The sequence below is a fragment of the Humulus lupulus genome, chromosome 6 (genome assembly GCF_963169125.1).
Source record: "Humulus lupulus chromosome 6, drHumLupu1.1, whole genome shotgun sequence".
NCBI lineage: Eukaryota > Viridiplantae > Streptophyta > Magnoliopsida > Rosales > Cannabaceae > Humulus > Humulus lupulus.
Window position 1 is genome coordinate 209,631,501 of NC_084798.1, and position 18,444 is coordinate 209,649,944.

The 18,444-nt window shown below is 30.0% G+C and overlaps 2 protein-coding genes and 1 long non-coding RNA gene across 3 annotated transcripts; 2 read left to right on the top strand and 1 right to left on the bottom strand.

The window, feature by feature from the left end:
- The first annotated feature begins 3,668 nt into the window (after positions 1-3,668).
- LOC133783087 (protein DETOXIFICATION 16-like) lies at positions 3,669-6,939 on the top strand. The gene is made up of 8 exons (XM_062222620.1): positions 3,669-4,215; positions 4,614-5,158; positions 5,282-5,368; positions 5,445-5,501; positions 5,633-5,871; positions 6,332-6,450; positions 6,561-6,647; positions 6,747-6,939. Exons 1-8 carry the CDS (start codon positions 3,937-3,939, stop codon positions 6,807-6,809), a joined length of 1,476 nt encoding a protein of 491 aa, XP_062078604.1. The 5' UTR covers positions 3,669-3,936; the 3' UTR covers positions 6,810-6,939.
- A 3,725-nt stretch (positions 6,940-10,664) lies between these two features.
- Positions 10,665-12,665, top strand: LOC133783089 (uncharacterized). The gene is made up of 2 exons (XM_062222624.1): positions 10,665-12,207; positions 12,359-12,665. The coding sequence occupies exons 1-2, from the start codon at positions 10,907-10,909 to the stop codon at positions 12,450-12,452; spliced, it is 1,395 nt and encodes a 464-aa protein (XP_062078608.1). The 5' UTR covers positions 10,665-10,906; the 3' UTR covers positions 12,453-12,665.
- Positions 12,013-15,729, bottom strand: LOC133783091 (uncharacterized). Its single transcript, XR_009870767.1, has 4 exons — positions 15,422-15,729; positions 15,169-15,317; positions 12,888-13,634; positions 12,013-12,142 (listed from the first exon to the last, which is right to left on the bottom strand). It is a non-coding gene; the product is annotated as an uncharacterized LOC133783091 (long non-coding RNA).
- Between the last annotated feature and the right edge of the window lie 2,715 nt (positions 15,730-18,444).

Consider the following 18,444-nt stretch of genomic DNA (forward strand, 5'->3'; position numbering starts at 1 on the left):
AACATCATAATTCTTTTAAACTTCATTTACTTTCCCTTTTCTTTCTCCATATCGTCTTTCTTTTTCTTTCTCTCTCGATCATCGTCATCATCATCATGTCGTCCATGAAAGTTGATGATCAAGGTAATATTATTGTTATTATTATTATAATATTTTTCAAATAATAATCTCACTCATGAACTCTGTATTACACAAGTCACTCTGTTTCACAATTAAATTATGATATAACTCACATTTAACGAACTAGAGCATCACTATAAATAATAACCAGATTACTGTCAAGATCATAATTCTTTTAAACTTCATTTACTTTCCCTTTTCTTTCTCCATATGATCTTTCTTTTTCTTTCTCTTTCTCCTTCTCTCTCGATCATCATCATCATCATCATGTCGGCCATGAAAGTTGATGATAAAAGTAATATTATTGTTATTATTATTACAATATTTTTCAAAAAATAATCTCACTCATGAACTGTGTATTACACAAGTCACTCTATTTCACAATTAAATTATGATATCATTCACATTTAACGAACTAGAGCGTCACTATAAATATTAACGAAATTACTGTCAAGATCATAATTCTTTTAAACTTCATTTACTTTCCCTTTTCTTTCTCCATATCATCTTTCTTTTTCTTTCTCTTTCTCTTTCTCTCTCGATCATCATCATCATCATCATGTCGGCCATGAAAGTTGATGATCAAGGTAAAATTATTGTTATTATTATTATAATATTTTTTAAATAATAATCTCACTCATGAACTCTGTATTACACAAGTCACTCTGTTTCACAATTAAATTATGATATCACTCACATTTAACGAACTAGAGCATCACTATAAATAATAACTGAATTACTGTCAAGATCATAATTCTTTTAAACTTCATTTACTTTCCCTTTTCTTTCTCCATATCATCTTTCTTTTTCTTTCTCTTTCTCCTTCTCTCTCGATCATCGTCATCATCATCATGTCGGCCATGAAAGTTGATGATCAAGGTAATATTATTGTTATTGTTATTATAATATTTTTCAAATAATAATCTCACTCATGAACTCTGTATTACACAAGTCACTCTATTTCATAATTAAATTATGATATCACTCACATTTAACGAACTATAGCATCACTGTAAATAATAACCAGATAACTGTCAACATCATAATTATTTTAAACTTCATTTACTTTCCCTTTTCTTTCTCCATATCATCTTTCTTTTTCTTTCTCTCTCGATCATCATCATCATCATCAAGTCGGCCATGAAAGTTGATGATCAAGGTAATATTATTATTATTATTATTATAATATTTTTCAAATAATAATCTCACTCATGAACTCTGTATTACACAAGTCACTCTGTTTCACAATTAAATTATGATATTACTCACATTTAACGAACTAGAGCATCACTGTAAATAATAACCATATTACTTTCAAGATCATAATTCTTTTAAACTTCATTTATTGTCCCTTTTCTTTCTCCGTATCATCTTTCTTTTCCTTTCTCTTTCTCTTTCTCTTTCTCTCTCGATCATCAACATCATCATCATCATGTCGGCCATGAAAGTTGACGATCAAGGTAATATTATTGTTATTATTATTATAATATTTTTCAAATAATAATCTCACTCATGAACTCTGTATTACACAAGTCACTCTGTTTCACAATTAAATTATGATATCACTCACATTTAACGAACTAGAGCATCACTGTAAATAATAACCATATTTCTGTCAAGATCATAATTCTTTTAAACTTCATTTACTTTCCCTTTTCTTTCTCCATATCATCTTTCTTTTTCTTTCTCTCTCGATTATCGTCATCATCATCATGTCGGCCATGAAAGTAGATGATCAAGGTAATATTATTGTTATTATTATTATAATATTTTTCAAATAATAATCTCACTCCTGAACTCTGTATTACACAAGTTACTCTGTTTCACAATTAAATTATGATATCACTCACATTTAACGAACTAGAGCATCACTATAAATAATAACCCCAAAACTATCAACATCATAATTCTTTTAAACTTCATTTACTTTCCCTTTTCTTTCTCCATATCGTCTTTCTTTTTCTTTCTCTCTCGATCATCATCATGTCGGCCATGAAAGTTGATGATCAAGGTAATATTATTGTTATTATTATTATAATATTTTTCAAATAATAATCTCACTCATGAACTCTATATTACACAAGTCACTTTGTTTCACAATTAAATTATGATATCACTCACATTTAACGAACTAGAGCATCACTGTAAATAATAACCATATTACTGTCAAGATCATAATTCTTTTAAACTTCATTTACTTTCCCTTTTCTTTCTCCATATCGTCTTTCTTTTTCTTTCTTTCTCTCTCGATCATCATCTTCATCATCATGTCGGCCATGAAAGTTGATGATCAAGGTAATATTATTGTTATTATTATTATAATATTTTTCAATTAATAATCTCACTCATGAACTCTGTATTACACAAGTCACTCTGTTTCACAATTAAATTATGATATCACTCACATTTAACGAACTAGAGCATTACTGTAAATAATAACCAGATTACTGTCATGATCATAATTCTTTTAAACTTCATTTACTGTCCCTTTTCTTTCTCCATATCGTCTTTCTTTCTCTCTCGTTTGTCATCATCATATCATGTCGGCCATGAAAGTTGATGATCAAGTAATATTATTGTTATTATTTATTGTTTATTTGTTTCTTTTACAATTTGAGTTCATCAATATCAATATCATTATCTCAATCTCATTTTATCATCATCTCATTCTCATTTTTTTACTCTCCGTTTCTCTGTCGATATCATCTCGGTATTATTATTACTCTACTCTATCAATATCAATATCATCATCTCATGTTTTTTTACTCACCTGATATCTTTGTTAAAGAGAGTGATTAATTAGGCTCTTAACTAATCATTTAACAATCTGAAATCTTCTATATATATATATACAATGTATGTATATATATAAACCTGATGTAAATGCTTTCTCGTATCATCATCGTCTGATTTTAGTTTTTATGTTAATTTATCCAATAGAAAAAAGAATCAAATGTGGAATTTCTGGATTGGAATTAAAGCTCAACAAAACTGGAAATGTTTCCAGATTTCTTACAGAGTATAACGAAACAAGTATTTTAGGTATTCAATTTTTCTATCACATTAGTAATTTTCTTAGGATTATATGTATACATTTGTTTCATTCTCTAAATAATATTATATAGGAAGCGGAGGTTTTGGTGTGGTGACCAGATGTGAGAATTTATTCATTTGGCACCCTATGTTTTTGCAAAGTATTATTTTGGTACCCTCTGTTTTCAATAATGCTCATATGGTACTATGTATCTTAAAATTATACATATTTGATACCCTAGACTCAGATTTGATAGATAAAATTTTGTCAATATAATCAAACTGTCATCAGTTATATGTAATTAAGTAATTAAATTTAAATTTGGAACTTACATAATTAACAGCAATTTGATTAAAATGGTAAAATTTTATTAATTAAATTTGAATTTAGAGTTGCAAATATATACAATTTTAAAATCCAGAATACATATGAGCATTATTAGAAACAGAATGTATCAAAATGATACTTTGCAAAAATACATGATACCAAAATGATAATTTGCAAAAATACAAGGTGCCAAATGGTTACATACCCTGTAACAAAACAGAACTCGAGACCGTTTCGACTTTCGATGGTTTGACTTTGTGAGGGTTCCAATTTTCTAATGATACATTTTCCCCTAAAAACAATTCTAGTCTATTAAGGTAAAAACAATATTAATATGTATAACTAGTGCTAAATAGCCTGTGGTGCTGCAACCATTTATTATAGGATCAAATATGGTTTAACTCTGATATTTTAATTGGTAGTTTCAGCTATCAGCTCTTTGAGCTAGAGAAACCATGAATATGGGAGAGCAAGGGGCAAGCATTTTACCAAAACCTGTTCCATTAATCACTGAAGTGAATGCAACCCATTTGAGAAAAGACCTGAACAAGGATGATATTGCTGCTGAAGTGAAGCAGCAGCTTCAACTAGCAGGTCCCTTGATATGTGTTAATCTCTTAACATATTGTTTGCAGGTGATTTCAGTCATGTTTGTGGGTCATCTTGGGGAATTAGCACTAGCTGGAGCTTCCATGGCCACTTCTTTAGCTTCAGTAACTGGTTTCAGCTTGCTGGTAAGCTCATTTTTCTTATCTTATGACTTACTTTGTTCATGGCTTCTGTAGAATTAAAAAGGTCATCTGGGTTTTGTTCCGTTTAGAGTATTAGAACCTTATACGTATGATGATAAAGCTCTGTTAGTTAGCAAGGGTTTGATTTGTTATATTTACATATTTAATCTTGCAATAGAAGTCTTGCCCTTGCACCATTAGATGAAGACCCTTTTGCCCCCTTTTCTGGCTGTAAATGATAGCCCTGTTTTTATAATGTCTTCTTCAGTTTTCATCAGTGAGTTTGTTTAAATTCTTTCATTACTACTTATTTATAAATGCAAAAGAAAATAACAGATACATGACCGGTTCTTTATTCCTGAGCATACCATAACACTAGTTAATTAATCATGTTTGGATAGATTGGAATGGCGAGCGCCTTGGAAACTTTCTGTGGCCAGTCCTATGGAGCAAAACAATATCACATGCTTGGTATACACATGCAGAGAGGGATGATTGTTCTTCTAGTTGTTAGCATTCCTTTGGCTATTATATGGTACAATGCAGGCCAAATCCTTTTGTTCTTGGGTCAAGATCCAGAGATATCTGCCGAGGCTGGTCGATATGCTCGGTTCATGATACCAAGCATTTTCGCTTATGCTGTTACTCAATGCCACACCAAGTTCTTGCAAACACAGAACAATGTGGTGCCAATGATGATTACTGCTGGAATTACAACATTACTACACTTCTTCATCTGTTGGTTTCTGGTGTTTAAGTCAGGTCTTGGAAATAGAGGTGCAGCCATGGCAAATGCAATCTCTTATTGGATTAACGCCTTGTCATTAGTACTATATGTCAGAATCTCTCCTTCGTGTAAAAGTACATGGACTGGTTTCTCTATGGAGGCTTTTCATGGAATTATCAAGTTTCTAAAACTTTCCATTCCTTCAGCTGTAATGTTAACGTATATATACCTACTCACCAACTCAATTTTTTAGGGAGGTTCTTGATCTTTTTTTCTTTACCTTTGTATCTTAGATTTGGTAGTGTATAGAGTAAGAAGTTCCTCATCTATGTCTTTGAACAGGTTGGAAATCTGGTCTTTTGAAATGATGGTCCTCTTATCTGGCTTTCTTCCTAATCCAAAGCTTGAGACATCAGTCCTGTCAATCAGGTTTGTACTTTACCCAAATTAATGGTATTGGTAACTTAGAAATTGAAGTTACTAACGGTTGTAGCACAAATTTCAGCTTCAACACATATGCATTGGTGTATATGGTACCTCTTGGACTCAGCGGGGTGATTAGGTGAGTTTAGCAAACATTTGCATACTATTCATAGAGTTCTGCTGTGATTGAGAGTTCTCTACTTCAATTTGAGGAAATGATCTCACTGTTTTATAAAATATTTTATCACTTCCTACTTCATTGACTGTCAGCACAAGAGTTTCAAATGAATTGGGTGCTGGGAGGCCACAAATAGCTCGTTTAGCACTATGTGTTACACTGTGCATGGTTGTTACAGAAGGTACCTTGCTGGCTGCGGTCATGATATTAGGCCGCCGAATGTGGGGCTATTGTTACAGCAGAGAAGAAGAAGTTGTGGATTATGTTGGGCAAATGTTGATTTTGATCTCAATTTCCCAATTCTTCGACGGAATTCAATCCATTCTCTCAGGTTTCTTCTTTTTCCTTACCTCAACTCAAGTTGTTTCTCCGAGCTGAGCTCTCAAGGCCAAGGTCTTAGGCCTATGCCTGCTCAAGCTTGATCAAACTACTATTATATACACTTAGGAGCATACTAGCCAAAGCCTGCAATTCTTCCTTTCCATTAACTTGATCTGCATTTTTCATTTGGAAGATAAACTATCATAATATCAAGTTATTCAAAACATAAACAGGAAAAATGCTACTTGAGAAAGAAGAATAATAATAATTTAAACAGACGTATATATGTCTTAGGATTCCTATTCACAACATCTAGTCTCTCCAAAATATGACCATGTTAAGTCACAGGGATCAGATGTCAATATAATACATACCCATTGGCATTACAATTTTCTCAGAAAATAGTTCATTTCTACCAAGTCTTGCCATTGTGATGAAAGGTTCCAAAACTTTTGTGATGATAATTTCAGGCAGTGTTAGAGGCTCTGGGAGGCAAAAGATTGGTGCTTTTGCTAATTTGGCAGCTTATTATCTTGTGGGCATACCTGTGGCCATAGTTCTAGCCTTTGTTTTCCACATTGGTGGGAAGGTAAAGTCACCCTTATATTTTGATATATAGCAAGCTACACAGTTTGGTATCTGTTATGGTGAAAGAGAATATGAAAAATGTACAATGCTCAAATCAAATGTGTTTCACAGGGGCTTTGGATGGGAATCATAGTGGCCTTAATCATGCAAGCATTGTGTCTTGCTATTCTAACAATATACACTGATTGGGAAAAAGAGGTGAAAAGTTCTTTTTCATATATTTTTTTTAAAGTAAATTTATAGGTTCCATCATTATTAGAAACTATCTTATATGCTCTACTATTGTCTCCTTTTCAGGTGAATAATGCTTCAGATAGAGTACATAGCACAAAAGCTGCTATTTGTGATGAACTATCATGATGCTAGTGTGATAATTCATTATAAATGTCTAAACATGTATTTACTCTAAAATACAAGTATAATCCTTTTGAAATATCAAAATTACTCTTTTATAATGCACCTAAATAAACACAACTAACTATTGTTCTAAGATTTTTCTAAAATTAATTGATTTTAAGAGATTCTTTGTCTTTATTTTCACAGGATGCTTTAGTACCAATAAAACCATATCTTTACAAGTATAAAATTATTATACTTCACAGTTTTTTTTTTATAAGATATTACTTTTAAGAGTAACAATATTTACACCTTAAAACTTAGGGTAAAATGCGGCATAAATACTTAATGCTTTCAATTTGTTATATTTATATATATATATATATTGAGTTTATATTTTTTTGGATCCTGTGTTTTGTCTCATTAATTGTTTGGACTCTGTGTTTTGACAAATTACTTTTTGGACCCTATATTTTGTAAAATGGTTAAAATAGAACCCTAAATCCGATTTTGATCAAAGTTTTCTCAACTAAAATCACAAATAATTTACCAAACTAACAATTCAGAACAAAAATAAAATCATTCTACTTAAAAACTGTGTTGTTATATTCAATTTTTTCTTCATCAAAATTGAGTTTAATGGTCTATTTGAACCATTTTACAAAATATAAGGTCCAAAAATGAATTTTTTAATACAGATGATCCAAACAAGTAATGGAAAAAAACACAGAGTCCAAAAAGGTATAAACTCATATATATTTTACAGCAAAAGCTACATTACACGTGGAGGGCTCGGTTCTATTTTCTTTTATTTATTTAATAAACTAAAAGTAAATTTTAAATCCCTAATTAAAAACATTAATATTACCTTAATAATTAAAAAATATCGAACTAAACCCAATCCATTTAAAATAAAATAAAAGCCCAAAAATTAGAGCAGAACACATTTGAACCAGATGAAGAACACAAAGGGCAAGACTCTAAAGAATACCGAGGGTGAAGGAAGGGGACAATGGAGGATGAATACTCGCATGCATTGGTTTAATTTTTATAACTTTTCTAAAATAATTTTCATAACAACACTTTTTATTCATTTATATATTTTAAATAAAAAAAATATTTTTCACATTATATTTGTATAGAAATTATAGATTGAAAATTATTAATTTACGAACATCATAAAAATAGTTTTTAAATTTGTTCATAGTCATTTTAGTAAGAACAACTGGCATCAAATTATATGTCAAATGATTATCATCAAATTTATTCTATGGTATTTGGAGATTGTTCTTTTTAAAATTAATATGTTTTACTTGCCCTTAAATTTGTGAGGATGAGTATTAAAAATTATCCCTTTAATCATTTCAAAAAAAAAATATTACCCCTTTAACATGGAAAATTATTGCCTATAAATTATAATTGGTAACCCTATAATAAACAAAAAAAAAAAAGTTATAACTGGTAGAAAACCTCACACGAAGCAAGAAAGTTATGAGTTTATAAATTGATTTGGTCTTTTGTAAATAAACTACTATATATATTAATACCATATATTTTTATTACAATACACTATACAATATATAACCCATTTTGAAACATATATATGTGTAATAAAATTCACAAATTGACACCTTAACTAAAAAACAAAAAAACAGTTTTTTGTTTTTAAAAGCTAAAAACTATTTTTTTAAAATAAGTTAGGGTGTTTGGCATTGTTTTCAGAAAACAATTTTTAAAAATAAAGTTACAAAAAACAAAAAATTTTGAGAACAACAAAAAGTTGTTTTCTGTTGTTCTCAAATTTTCTTTATTTACTTTCTCACTCCTTATTTTTTATAATTTTTTCTTTCAAATTATTTTATCTCATTATTTATTATAAACTTTTAAAATATTTTTCTCATTGTAAATATATTTGTTAATTTTTTATTTAAGATTTAAAAATAAAACTAAAAAATTATTTTTAAAAAACATTAACCAAACACCTCTTGTTTTCTGAAAATTACAAAAACAATTTTCTGTTCTTATTTCTGATAACACAATTTTAAAAACAAAAAACAGAAAACAATACCAAACAAGCCCTTACAACTTGACATATATGATTGATATTATTTGATCTTTTTTAATTCACTATTGTGTTATCTGCATATTATTTGAACGATTCTATACATGCAAACAACTATTCAAAAATACAAAAAAAAAAAAAAATCATGTAATTGTATTGTTCCAACCAATATCTAAAAACTAAAATTTTAATTGTAAATTCTATAATAAACAAAATAATTTATTTTAATGATAAATAAACTTTATTTTATTTTTGATTATGTTGAAAACACTACAAACAAATATATATGTATAATGTTTACGTTTGCTTTTTTTTTTTTTATATAATAAATAAACATAAAAAATATTATTTACATTAACATCATTGTATGATGATCATCTAATATAAGCTTTTCTTGTTTATTTTGATACTAGACACAAGCAACGTGCAATATGCACGTTTGCTTAGTTTTATTTATAGAATTTATTAATTATTTTTATTAAATTTATATTAATGTCATATAAATTTTGAAATAAAAATCCTATTTTAATTAAATAATTTATTTATTTTTGTTTATGTTTGTTCTGGTTTATGAATTCGGGAGTGACTATATTATATGTTTAATGTAATATTAAATATTATACGTGGATTTTAAATTTAAGTTTCTTGCTAGTTTCTTTTTTTTAAAAAAATTGTTACTAATTCATAGTAGATCATTTATATGTTTAATATGATATTAATCTAATAAGTGAGTTTACGTTTAATTAAATATTTATTTAAGTTATAAAACATATGATTTTATTATTTTTAAATAATTATTATTGTAAAATATCTGAAAAATATCTTATTTTTAATTTGTTTAATAATTAATTATTTTGAAATAATTATCATTGTAAAACATCTCAAAAATATCATATTTTAATTTATTATTTTAAATAATTATTATTGTAAAATATCTGAAAAATATCTTATTTTTAATTTGTTTAATAATTAATTATTTTTAAATAATTATCATTGTAAAATATCTCAAAAATATCATATTTTAATTTTTTTTAATTATTTATTTTATTTTATTTTATTTAAGTTTAAGTGTTTAGAAACTACCGTTAACTATAAGAATATTATGTTAAATATAAGAATATTCCGTTAAAGTTAACCTTAAAAAAATAAAAAAATCGTTAAAACCAAGAATTTCCATTATCTATACACTTATTATATAGAAGAGATAATATGCATAAGCAAAATATCTTTTTTGTTTATTATTTACATGTAAATTTAATTTCTTTCATCACTGTGTTAATATTAATATATTTCGCATTCAAATAAGAAAAACAGTTGAGTATATTTTATTCAAAATAAACAAATGAGTATACTTACTTGGAATAATTTTTTACAATTGAAATAAATAAATAAAATGGTTTATTTTGTTAAGTAGTTTCATAAAATTATAATTTTTAATTTATTTTTGTTGTAAACACAACAACTAAATTTATATTATTAGCGTTTATGTTTATATTTTTTAAATTAAAAATAAATATATATTATGAATATATACATGTAATGTAATATTAATGATATTGTAAAAATGAAGATTATAATAAACTGATTATTTTATTATAATTAGCACAATATATCTCTAAACAATTAATAGCAATTAAAATCAAAATATCTACCCCAAACAAAATTACCAAATATATCCCATGTTTTTAGCAACTACATAATTTTTAAATTAAAAAATATATAATATTAAATCAGTATTAAAATGGAAGCTTCTTAAATAAAATTTAAAAAGAAACCAGCCCAAATAATAATAAAGGCCAAATAGCAAACAAGTGTCTTCATCACAGAGCCGATTGAATACTTAAAAATTTAGACTTTTATCAGTTTTTTCTTTTGGGTTAGGTTGGGTTTGATTATCTATATGTTATTTTTGCTGATCAAGAAGAGTTGAGAAGATATTCCATTGGCAACGATATCCTCATATTTCTGTGTAATGCTTTCTTACGCCATTAATTTTATCCAGTAGTTGAATTTGACTGTGTCAATAATCTTTTGAAGATATATATATATATATATTTATATGGAGAGGTTGAGCTACGACAATGTATTCGAGATTCTGCTGACTCTCCTCCGCCGTGGATTAAACTACGGCGACGACGAGGAGAAAGAATTGGTGAGATGCATGTGCGTCTCCAAGCTATGGTACCGTGTGATCTCTGATATTCTACGTCTGGTATTGTGGTCGAACTCCCCAATTACGGGGCTCTATTATATCCGCAGTACAACCCTGAAACCTAATAGCATCCCTTTTGCTCTGCACACAGCCTCACGCTCAAACCATACCACTCACTACGCAACCACCGCTGACCGATTCCTTTACGACAGCCGCCCCATCACAGACTTTTTCTTCATTGATTGTTGCAACGGCTTGCTTCTCATATTTGACATCATATACGACACCTACTTCGTTTGCAACCCCTACACTAGGCGCCGCATAGACATACCCAAACCTCACCATCATCATCATCATCATCATCATTGCCCCTTTGCCAAAAACATCTTATGTGTGGCTCTCGCTTATGATCCTCTTGAATCTAGTTTTTACAAAGTTGTTATCATCACAGCCACAGCCACAGCCACAACCACAGCCACATGTAATTATAACAACAATGACCAGCATGACTCGAATGATGATTTTGAGTTTATTGACATATTCTCGTCCAGAACTGGTGAGTGGAATCGAACCACCCTGAAACTTGACCCCTTCTTCATCCGGGACTCATTCTCCAGATACACCGTACCTCGTGTTTATTTTCACCGAGTTTTGTACAGGATTTCAAGCTCTTTAAAACTTTCTTGCGTTCCTATTGATAATAATAAGGGCACCACCACCATCGATCTTCCTGCTATTACTGATGATTCGAATGTAGGCATGGGATGCCTTGGGGTGTCAATGAGTAGAACCACTGCTTGTCTCTTGTACTGCAGACGTGAACGAACAACGTATAGGGTTTGGTTGTGCCATGTCGACGATGGTAACGAATGGATTCCTACTTATACTATTTCAATTGAGCAGTTGAAAACTCGATGCACTATCGGCCTATTTATTAGTGATGACGATATATTATTGATGGAACCGTGTGCGATAGGCACAAATCCTTGTGTGATGTTCTTCGGCATTCGAGGCACAATTTTCAGCTATAACTTCAAAACCAATGTGCTCAAACTTGTGCACGAAACTCCAGTAGTGCCTGATAATTCCAGTTGCTTCTCCCCTGTTTTCACCTTCCGCGCCTGTCTCCTACCTTTTCAAGGCCTGGATAAGAGGAATATAATAAGCTCTACTCCATCATCACATTCACATCAGGCATTCTCTAGACTGTAAGATTTTTTTTCTTCTACAATTCCTATTCTTACAATTTCAGTATGCATATACATATCTACATATTTAGAAGACACATATATAAAGATGTTCAATAATGCTTATATTTCATAATGGTCCTGATCTTTCTTTTTGTTTTTTCTTCTACAGTCAAATGGGGTGGTGGAAATCTCGATTGTGGGCAGATGAAAATGAATCAGCTACCAAATCTTTTTTAAATTATTTTGTTTATTCGGTATTCTAATTTCTTGTAAGGTATTATTTAGTGGGTAGGGAAATAAATTGTTCAACCGTTCATTTTTCTTTAAATATTTTGTTTCTGGTGTGTTTTCTTACACAATAATGGTGGCTTTCACCCACTGTCACACTCTTTCTAGGGCAGTGTTTCACTAGTTTGGTTCAATGGGACCACTCGATATGTTTGGTATGGATATATAGTTCTCTTTCAGTTTTGGAATCGGAGTTTGTCCCTATGGTCATTGATTCCTTAGTTCTTGAGTGCCTTGGTACTAATAGAGAGTGTTACTTGAAAACAAGTACAGAGCAGTTAAACATTGAAGTGCCACACTATTCATTTCATATTTTCATTTGACATCTCTTTAGTAATTGTAAAGAAAGTACTAACAAAAATTTCAAGGACTAAAATTTATTTCCAAATAAAGAGCCATTAAGCTCTTACCTTCATATAAAGCATAATCAAGTGACCAGGGAGTAATAAGACTTGAAGATTTTGCAGGGAATCTGGGTTGTCTGTCACTGAAGTCTGATCTATGAATGATAAAACTCGAAACAACAAGAAAAAAAAAAAGCTCGGTAATTCCAGAAAAGAAAAGATAAAACACATCATAAAAGTTAAAAGTAAAAATCACTATTTAGGAACAAGATGCAAACACAAAAAATAAATGAGGAATTGTAGCTAACATGAGCAAATTGAACTTGTCATGAGATTAGAAGAAGACTATAAACATGATCGTTAAAAGAATAAAACTGGAAACTAGAACTAATAGTCTTGTTCCACCGCATAACCAAATAATTATAATTAGCCTCATACCAAAACAACATTAGAAGGCTACAGACACTTGCAGCAGAGTGACTTGCATTTTCCAGTCCCTGCATAATAGGTTGGAAATGCTCTCCTATTTGGGAGAAAGTGAGAATTCACAGAGTTAACACTATAAGTTCTAACAAGGAATACACTTCAAAAAGATACAGATATTACAAAAACACAAAGAATATAGAAAGTACCGACATGCTCTAGACATTGGATTCGATTAAAAAGGAACAAATCTCAAACTTCATCTAGAATAATTTGTGCTCTTTCTCCCAGAAGCTGGGAGCCAACAACACCTTTTCCCTTATCATACTTCTCATTATAGCAGCAGGTCAAGCTTGCATAAATTTCATGATCAGTCGTGTCAATAAGGGCCTGCACAATGCATTATTAGACACTAAAAAATAATAGCCAAAGTCACATTATCACATTACTTTCTTTCCATTTCCAAACCACATAATCTCTGTTTTAGGGTTCATTATATGATAGGAAGAAACTGAAGGAACCAACCTTCTCAAGCAAAAGTCAAGTACACAAAAGCATATTGTAATTTTCTATAGCATTATTAGTGAAGGAAAACAAAAATACTGACTTAAAATTTTTAGAAGCATAAACTCATAGAAGAAAAGATTTCATAATAGGGAAGAACATGTCTCACCAATTAGTCTAATATTGACTGTCACTGAAGACTCCTAGTCACAAATTCCTTTACTAGTAACTGCCAAACCTAAACGCTCACCAGAATCCTAGTCATGCACTTCCATTTCGGATATTGACTGTCACTGAAGACTCATCTTCCCTTACACATCTTAGGGTCATAACAATCAAAGATTAAGGGGGAGAAAAAAGGTCGGATATTCTTTTATATATGAGTAAAGTAATCATATAAGAAGTAGACACTAGAATCAAATTTAAGAAATGGTCCGAATACAAGCGGATTTATAAAAACAAATATAACAAAATTTAAAGCATTAAGGAGATCTGTCTTTGACCAAACACCTTAACTACAGCCACTATACAGACAGAATAAACTCAGAAGAAAAACTGGTAGGAGCTACGAACTAGGCTCATGGAAATTGGGAAAGCAAATAAGAATTTAGCAACAAGCTATTAAGTTATTTTCATCATCAAATAATACTATCAAAATTGCCAAACAGATGCATACAACAATATCCTCTCCTGGACATGGAAATCAGATATCAATAGCAGATAGTAATACTGAGAAATATAGGCTCATTGCCTGATATGAAACAAGAGATTTATTTTCAATTTTTCATTGATATATAATGAATGGCTGATGTTACATGTATATTATATAGATCAAATGGTACCTAAAAAAAATTAGGATCTCTATTTCTGCAATTGTTTCAGTTCTTAATTTGTTTGGCTACTGCCCACTCTTGTTATTATACGTTAGGTACTTCATTTATTCTGTTGTTATTTTTTTTTTGGTTATATGTATTGTTGTACTTGCTTTCGGATTAGTATTAGTTTTGGATTTTCAGAGTAGGGGAATATCAAAATTATATGCAAGGTTCAACTTCTACATATAACAAGTTTTCCAGCAATTATTTTCTAGCCAATGAAAAGTTGCCATGAAAAAATATTGCATAAACAAAATGCAGCAACCTGTTTAAAATCCTCAAACTATGCACTTTGCATATGCACTTGTGATTGATTCAACAAACAGAGTGATGTTAACTAAACAAGAAGATAAAACAAATAAACTTGTTGCAATATCAGGTATGCAAAAATCAAATAATACTGGCATTAGATCTCAAAAAGATTTCAGATCAAGTTTACAGAGAATATTCACATCATTCTATGGTGAGTTCTAGATTTGAGTGTGCCCATCTCTATTAACCAAACATGATACTTAAATCATGAAATATATAACTATGCAAATTACCTTGACGATTCACTCCAAGCAAGCATCATCTTATTGGCTCTTGTATCCATCTCACATTTATTCTGTGTTATTGAGAACATTTTGTAGCCTTCTCTTTAATACATCTATGCTATCAAAATTTACCTTGTAGCTAGTCCTCCACAAAATTGCTGCAACAAAGGAAATTCATCTCTACTATCAAAATTTACTATAGAACAACAAAAAAAATCACAAGTTGCCTAAAATATCTTGTACACAGTGACGTGCTTCTTACGAGTTAATTAGATATATAGGTGTAGAATGAAGAGCTGGATAAACAGCCACAAGCAACCAAATCTAAAACAGTCATTCCCAAATCAAGATTATGGTATGTAGACATCATTATTGTAAACAAGACCCAAAAACTGAAATCGTCAGAAAACACTCTGAAATCAAAAATCCAAATGTAAATTCTACTCGAACTCTCTGGAACCAAGCACTAACAAGAAAGGAGCCAGAAGAAGACAAATGGGTAATGAAGAGAACTTGAGAAAAATAATGGATTTTCATAAAATAGTTTGTTGGCTTAAAAGCTTTCACTTTTAACATAGAACACATGTTGGAGTTGTGATTGTGTGGATCCAAATAGCCCACATAATTTTGCTTAATCCCAACTGTAAGTTCAGTTAAACTAAGTCTTAATCTCAACTAATTAGTACTTGGAACACTTTATGAAAATCCTTAGTCTTTTTAACAATCAAAATTTGAGAGATGATTAAGCAGATAGCGATCACTGTTCCAGCAAACAATTAGCAAGCACAGTCTATCAACTAACTCAAGACATAAGACAGAAATTGGTGTGCAAATCAACTTGTGATTTGATGTATATTTAAACTAATAAATTGAGATGAAAAATGTCAAAAGTTTTAGAGGCTCTGCAGACAATGCTTATTGTCCAATGATCAGGATTGTGAAGTGTGCCATTGCCATTGTCCAAGGGTTATCTCCATTTTTCAGCTCCACATATCCAAGACAGAGAATGTTCTCTATTGTAACTCCAGCTTCAAAGCACACAACAACACATAAAAGAAATCCAAAATATAAAAACAAAGCATATATATTATATAAGAAGAACATATACTTTACATTTCAGTAACCAGAAAACAAACTAACATTATAAAAGCATCTGCAACTAATAAAATATTTCCAGGCACAATAAGTAGAGAAATAAAATCTAATTTATTTAGAAAATCTAATCCAACAAAGCACCATTGATTTTCCAGAACTAATGTAATTTGCTTCTAATTACATGAGAAAATGAGAAAATTAGAAAATGACAATGTGATATTTAGGTGTATATTTTGGGTGCACATATCATTAGTCAAAATAAAAAATGAGAGATATCTCTTACCGACCAAAGAGAGAGCGAGAGAGAGACAAGAGGAAAGCAATGCCAAAACCAAAAGAGGAGAGAGACTGAGTTGGAGAGTCACACTAAATTAATTAAAATTAGACCCAACAAAAACTCTATTACTTAGCGCGCTTACCCCTAAAAATTGTCACCTTTTGCAGTCACATTTAAATTATTATTATTATTTTATTTTTCAAATAATAAGTTCACTCTCTTTGTCAATTCAAAATTCTTTAAAACATTCAACAACACCATCGAAAATTATAAAATTATCATTTACAAAAAAAGTAAAATAAAAAATTACAGTGTCTGAGCAGCTCCATGCTAAGGGCATCACTATAAATAACTTTTGGAATTTGTTTTAAAGTAAATTGTTAAAAATAGAAAAAAATGTCATTTTTGTCTCGTTAATGAATGATTCTCCCGTGGATTACTTATTTAAAGAATGTGTCCCAAGGGTACCCACTTTTACGAGAGAGTGAGAAGACATACCATGGCTTACTTCACCACCACACAGACTCGTCGTTTGACTGATTTGACTTGACTGGTGTGGTGTGATGCTTTATTTTTCTAGAAAAAATTTATTTAATAAATTAAATATTATTTATTATTAAATTAAGTTAAATAAAACTTGTTTAAAGAAAAGTAAACAAGATTTTTTCTCAGAGTTTTTCTCCTCGGTTTTTATTTTACACGACTCCAACTCTCCGCTCACGTCTCGATTAAAGTTTTTCTTTTCATTTTTATTATTTGACCATTCTCTCTATATAATGCGACAAAATCGAGAGAAACACATCTCATTTATTAGAAGAAAAAAAATACAATTTTCATATGGTTTCTGAGCAATAGTGACGGGGACGACGAAACTGATTGTCTGCTTGCATAATTCGGAATATTGTCGCAAACATTTTAAAGAGAACAACCTAGCCCGCGATTCAACCCAGTAATTTAATTCGGTAATTTTGTTTCTCTTGCATTTTATGCAACAACAATAAGCAGACAACTCATCAATATTACACAAGTCCACAATCATAATTCTTTTCAAGTTCATTTTACTCTTTCTTTTTCTCTCTCGATATATCCTCTCTTTTTCTCACTATTATCGTGTCGGCCATGTTCAAAATCAAGGTACTATTATTATATATTGTTTGTTTACTTTTACAATTTCAATTCATCAATATCAATATCATCATCTCATTTTTGTTTTTATGTTAATTTCTCTGAATAATCGTATGTCCAAAATAAATTTTATATAGGAAGTGGAGCTTTTGGTGTTGCTACACGATGTGAGAATAAGTTGGATAAAGCAACATAAGCAATCAAAAAGATCTCGATTAGCTTTGATTCCAACTTTGATACATTGATAAGGTAATATTACATATTTATCAAGTACTAGTATTTTCTACTCTTGAATTAAATTAATGAAAAATATAATTATTAATTAGGATAACTTGATCTTGAAATAAATAAAGAATTAAAGATTGATCATGATATTTATTTATTTATCAAGGAGGTAACATTTTTAGCTTCATTCGACCACCAACATTGATCTTGAAATAATAAATTTAATATTTTTTTATATCTATTTAATTAAATTAAGTCAAATAAAACATGTTTAAAAAAAAAGTATACGAGATTTTTTCTCAAACTTTTTCTCCTCCGTTTTTATTTTGCATGAATCCAATTATCAGCCCAAGTCTCGATTAATGTTTTTCTTCCGTTTTATTTTATGTTCATTCTCACTATATAATGTGATAGAACCAACGTGAGAAACACATCTCATTTTTTAGAAAAAATAAACACAGTTTTCATATGGTTTTCGAGCAGTAGCGTTATCAGGGTGTTTAGTATTGCTAGTCTTCTAGAGTGAAGTGGAGGCTTGAGACAGAGGTGTAACTGAGTTGTTT

Coding starts and splice junctions, on each gene's coding strand:
- LOC133783087 (XM_062222620.1), top strand. CDS start 3,937: ATGAATATGGGAGAGCAAGGGGCAAGCATTTTACCAAAACCTGTTCCA. Junction 5,369..5,444: donor ACATCAGTCCTGTCAATCAG/GTTTGTACTTTA, acceptor CACAAATTTCAG/CTTCAACACATATGCATTGG. Junction 6,648..6,746: donor ACACTGATTGGGAAAAAGAG/GTGAAAAGTTCT, acceptor TCTCCTTTTCAG/GTGAATAATGCTTCAGATAG.
- LOC133783089 (XM_062222624.1), top strand. CDS start 10,907: ATGGAGAGGTTGAGCTACGACAATGTATTCGAGATTCTGCTGACTCTC. Junction 12,208..12,358: donor CATCAGGCATTCTCTAGACT/GTAAGATTTTTT, acceptor TTTCTTCTACAG/TCAAATGGGGTGGTGGAAAT.